At 44.0% G+C, this 5,554-nt stretch overlaps 1 protein-coding gene across 1 annotated transcript; it reads right to left on the bottom strand.

Moving 5' to 3' along the window:
* Positions 1-316: 316 nt before the first annotated feature.
* LOC311118348 (gamma-glutamylaminecyclotransferase-like) lies at positions 317-5,272 on the bottom strand. The gene is made up of 2 exons (XM_084193161.1): positions 5,158-5,272; positions 317-2,647 (listed from the first exon to the last, which is right to left on the bottom strand). Exons 1-2 carry the CDS (start codon positions 5,197-5,199, stop codon positions 2,150-2,152), a joined length of 540 nt encoding a protein of 179 aa, XP_084049287.1. The 5' UTR covers positions 5,200-5,272; the 3' UTR covers positions 317-2,149.
* Between the last annotated feature and the right edge of the window lie 282 nt (positions 5,273-5,554).

The following is a 5,554-nucleotide window of genomic DNA, read 5'->3' on the forward strand; positions in this document are numbered from 1 at the left end:
TGCCTTGTCCCACTAATGGACTCTCAACAACATTGTCTATGTCTTGTCCCACTAATGGACTCTCAACAACATTGTCTATGTCTTGTCCCACTAATGGACTCTCAACAACATTGTCTATGTCTTGTCCCACTAATGGACTCTCAACAACATTGTCTATGTCTTGTCCCACTAATGGACTCTCAACAACATTGTCTATGTCTTGTCCCACTAATGGACTCTCAACAACATTGTCTATGTCTTGTCCCACTAATGGACTCTCAACAACATTGTCTATGTCTTGTCCCACTAATGGACAGTGATAAGACAGTTTTTCTTTCATAGAGGGATTTATTATTACGTGTCCCAAGACATTCAGTCTAAAGTGCTTTCTAGCTAATGTTCTGTTAGCATAACAGTTTCTGATACTGAGTAGCCAAACAACATTATCTGACCCTAGCTAGGTCACATTACATGGTCAGGTAAGAGGAAGGGATGCATACAGTTGAAGTCGGAAGTTTACATACACTTAGGTTGGAGTCATTAAAACTCGTTTTTTTCAACCACTCCACACATTTCTTGTTAACAAACTATAGTTTTGGCAAGTCGGTAAGGACATCTACTTTGTGCATGACGCAAGTAATTTTTCCAACAATTGTTTACAGACAGATTATTTCACTTATAATTCACTGTATCGCAATTCCAGTGGGTCAGAAGTTTACATACACTAAGTTGACTGTGCCTTTAAACAGCTTGGAAAAATCCAGAAAATGACGTCATGGCTTTAGAAGCTTCTGATAGGCTAATTGACATAATTTGCTGGAGGAAACAGGTACAAACGTATCTATATCCACAGTAAAACGCGTCCTATATCGACATAACCTGAAAGGCCGCCCAGCAAGGAAGAAGCCACTGCTCCAAAATCGCCATAAAAAAGCCAGACTACGGTTTGCAACTGCACATGGGGACAAAGATCGTACTTTTTGGAGAAATGTCCTCTGGTCTGATGAAACAAAAATAGAACTGTTTGGCCATAATGACCATCGTTATGTTTGGAGGAAAAAGGGGGTTGCTTGCAAGCCGAAGAACACTATCCCAACCGTGAAGCACGGGGGATGGTGTGGGGGTGCTTTGCTGCAGGAGGGACTGGTGCACTTTACAAAATAGATTGCATCATGAGGAAGGAAAATTATGTGGATATATTGAAGCAACATCTCAAGACATCAGTCAGGAAGTTAAAGCTTGGTCGCAAATGGGTCTTCCAAATGGACAATGACCCCAAGCATACGTCCAAAGTTGTGGCAAAATGTCTTAAGGACAACAAAGTCAAGGTATTGGAGTGGCCATCACAAAGCCCTGACCTCAATCCTATAGAACATTTGTGGGCAGAACTGAAAAAGCGTGTTCGGGCAAGGAGGCCTACAAACCTGACTCAGTTACACCAGCTCTGTCAGAAGGAATGGGCCAAAATTCACCCAACTTATTGTGGGAAGCTTGTGGATGGCTACACGAAACGTTTGACCCAAGTTAAGCAATTTAAAGGCAATGCTACCAAATACTAATTGAGTGTATGTAAACTTCTGACCCACTGGGAATATGCTGAAAGAAATAAAAGCTGAAATAAATGACTACTATTATTCTGACATTTCACATTCTTAAAATAAAGTGGTGATCCTAACTGACCTAAGACAGGACATTTTTACTAGGATTAAATGTCAGGAACTGAGTATAAATGTATTTGGCTAAGGTGTATGTGAACTTCTGACTTCAACTGTATGTAGAAGTACAGTAGAGTTAGGTAGTACTGAACCAATGAAATACAGAACAACTACAGCACCAATGATACAGTGGGTCAAAGCAGAGGCATGTCCAACCTTCAGAAAACATCTATAAGAGCTGAAGAACATGACTAGACCCTGTATGGAAGATACTTTAAAACTCTGGACTGCACTCTTATGAGTCGTCTATCTACTGTAGGAAAACAGCTGTAGAATTCAGGTCTCTTCAGAAGAAGACAGTAAAAAGTAGGTCATTGTAAAAACAACAGTACCAAGTCATCACATCTAAAAAACCCTATCCTGTCTTTCCTCTAGCCAGGTCTCAGACCTGCTGGTGCGATCATGTCGACATGGTGCTTTACGTGGCACGATGGCCCCCCCAGGCTATACATCCTTTAGTGGAACTCTCGGTCCTCCCTGTTGACGTACACCAACCCGTGGTCTCCGTAGGCGTCGTAGCTCTCATAGAAGGTCTGTTGGAGCCAGGCAGGCTGGTAGGAGGTGGTGCTGTAGAGGAAGGCCTCCATTATGCTGCCAGACGCTGGGCTCCCCTCTCTCCCCTCTACCTTCCAGTCCTCCAGCTCCAGCTGAACGGAGGTGCGTTGGTACATGGTCGGGCAGCCCTCGAAGGTGTCCAGGAAGCTCAGCATGGTGTCATCCACCCTGTACACCTCCCCCTGGACCCTGTGGCCCTCCCCGGGACGGTTCAGTAGGGCGGGGATGTTGTACTTCCCGGCGATCACCAGCGGGTAGCTGTCTACGGTGCGGGCGTGACCACAGAACTCCGCCTTCCCGTTCCCCTGGTCCGGCAGCATCCTGAAGTAGTTGGGCTGACCCTTCTTCAGAGTCCCATAGACAAAGATATAAGTCATCTGGACCGGCGGGAGGTAGATCTGGAAACAGGACAAAATATGGAACACTTAGTTGTCTCACGGTTAGAATGGGCAACCTGCAGTTGCTACATCCATTTTTTGACTTCTAAATGAATGATGTGTACCACAGGAGGCTGCTGAGGGGAGGACAGCTCGTAATAATGGCTGGAATGGAAACCATGTGTTCGATGTGTTCGTCTCGTAATAATGGCTGGAATGGAACCATGTGTTCGATGTGTTCGTCTCGTAATAATGGCTGGAATGGAACCATGTGTTCGATGTGTTCGTCTCGTAATAATGGCTGGAATGGAAACCATGTGTTCGATGTGTTCGTCTCGTAATAATGGCTGGAATGGAACCATGTGTTCGATGTGTTCGTCTCGTAATAATGGCTGGAATGGAAACCGTGTGTTCGATGTGTTCGTCTCGTAATAATGGCTGGAATGGAAACCATGTGTTCGATGTGTTCGTCTCGTAATAATGGCTGGAATGGAAACCGTGTGTTCGATGTGTTCGTCTCGTAATAATGGCTGGAATGGAAACCATGTGTTCGATGTGTTCGTCTCGTAATAATGGCTGGAATGGAAACCATGTGTTCGATGTGTTCGTCTCGTAATAATGGCTGGAATGGAACCATGTGTTCGATGTGTTCGTCTCGTAATAATGGCTGGAATGGAAACCGTGTGTTCGATGTGTTCGTCTCGTAATAATGGCTGGAATGGAAACCATGTGTTCGATGTGTTCGTCTCGTAATAATGGCTGGAATGGAAACCATGTGTTCGATGTGTTCGTCTCGTAATAATGGCTGGAATGGAACCATGTGTTCGATGTGTTCGTCTCGTAATAATGGCTGGAATGGAAACCGTGTGTTCGATGTGTTCGTCTCGTAATAATGGCTGGAATGGAAACCATGTGTTCGATGTGTTCGTCTCGTAATAATGGCTGGAATGGAAACCGTGTGTTCGATGTGTTCGTCTCGTAATAATGGCTGGAATGGAAACCATGTGTTCGATGTGTTCGTCTCGTAATAATGGCTGGAATGGAAACCATGTGTTCGATGTGTTCGTCTCGTAATAATGGCTGGAATGGAACCATGTGTTCGATGTGTTCGTCTCGTAATAATGGCTGGAATGGAAACCATGTGTTCGATGTGTTCGTCTCGTAATAATGGCTGGAATGAAACCATGTGTTCGATGTGTTCGTCTCGTAATAATGGCTGGAATGGAAACCGTGTGTTCGATGTGTTCGTCTCGTAATAATGGCTGGAATGGAAACCATGTGTTCGATGTGTTCGATGCCTTTCCATTTATTCCATTGCCCTGGAATGGAAACCGTGTGTTCCATGTGTTCGTCTCGTAATAATGGCTGGAATGGAAACCATGTGTTCGATGTGTTCGTCTCGTAATAATGGCTGGAATGGAACCATGTGTTCGATGTGTTCGTCTCGTAATAATGGCTGGAATGGAAACCATGTGTTCGATGTGTTCGTCTCGTAATAATGGCTGGAATGGAAACCATGTGTTCGATGTGTTCGTCTCGTAATAATGGCTGGAATGGAAACCGTGTGTTTGATGTGTTCGATGCCTTTCCATTTATTCCATTGCCCTGGAATGGAAACCATGTGTTCGATGTGTTCGTCTCGTAATAATGGCTGGAATGGAAACCATGTGTTCGATGTGTTCGTCTCGTAATAATGGCTGGAATGAAACCATGTGTTCGATGTGTTCGATGCCTTTCCATTTATTCCATTGCCCTGGAATGGAAACCATGTGTTCGATGCCTTTCCATTTATTCCATTGCCCTGGAATGGAAACCATGTGTTCGATACCTTTCCATTTATTCCATTGCCCTGGAATGGAAACCATGTGTTCGATGTGTTCGATACCTTTCCATTTATTCCATTGCAGCCATTACTATGAGCCCGTCCTCCCCAATTAAGGTGCAGCCATTACTATGAGCCCGTCCTCCCCAATTAAGGTGCCACCAGCCTCCTGTGATGTGCTCCTATTGATTCTTGAAGAATATACTGTAACTTATGAATGCCTCATGATGATAGTTCAACTGTCGTACCCCATCAGAATCCACAATATATGCTTGTTTTTACTCTGTTGGATTCTAGCTTGAAATATCCTTATTTATGTTACCGTACTAGAACCTACTGCCGTCCCGTCTCACACACATACACTTCCACGCCCACCAAGGCTCTGGAGAGCAACTGTGTGCAGGTTTTTATTCCACCCCAGCACTACACGTGAATCAAATGTATATAAAAAGAATGAAGGTGCAGAAACCATAGATAGTTGATGATTAATCATGCTTGTTAATGCTTGGGTGGAACGAAAGCATGCACGCCCAGTAGTTCTCCAAGACTGAGGTTTCGTTTTGAAAATGCATCAAAGAAAGAGTGATTTATCCGCCAGAAACGTCGCTTGATACAGTATCTACACAAGTCATCACCGAACCTGTATATCCGCAACGTTGGATGATTATAGAATTAAAGACATTGAAACACAATGAGTTATTCTGCTTACCGACAGCAAAGTAAGTAAAGCCGCTCCTCGAACGCCTCTCATTAGTGTCTTGACCAAAAGTGAATAATGAACAGCTGTCTAAGATTGTTTTTCAGCTACTGTAATGTTCAAGCGGTGAACGAGGAAGCGGTTTCACCAACTCAACTCTCGCGAGATTTGTGAACACCGTTCATGCAGAGGGCTCCCTCTGTCGGCCGCAGCTAATATTGTGTCGTTGTGTTCTATGTTTGAACTGCTTTTGAAAGAAAAAGTCGAACAGTATATTGCAAATCGGATTTCATTGTTTCAATGAGAGCACAACGGTAAATGCCGTTAACCCATAAGGGAGGGGGGAATTGTTTTAAGAAGGTCATACCAAGGATACGTTTGCTATTTCATTTTGAATTTTCAAACCCCT

The sequence above is a fragment of the Coregonus lavaretus genome, assembly GCF_964263955.1.
Source record: "Coregonus lavaretus genome assembly, contig: HAP1_SCAFFOLD_1408, whole genome shotgun sequence".
NCBI classification, from domain to species: Eukaryota; Metazoa; Chordata; class Actinopteri; order Salmoniformes; family Salmonidae; genus Coregonus; species Coregonus lavaretus.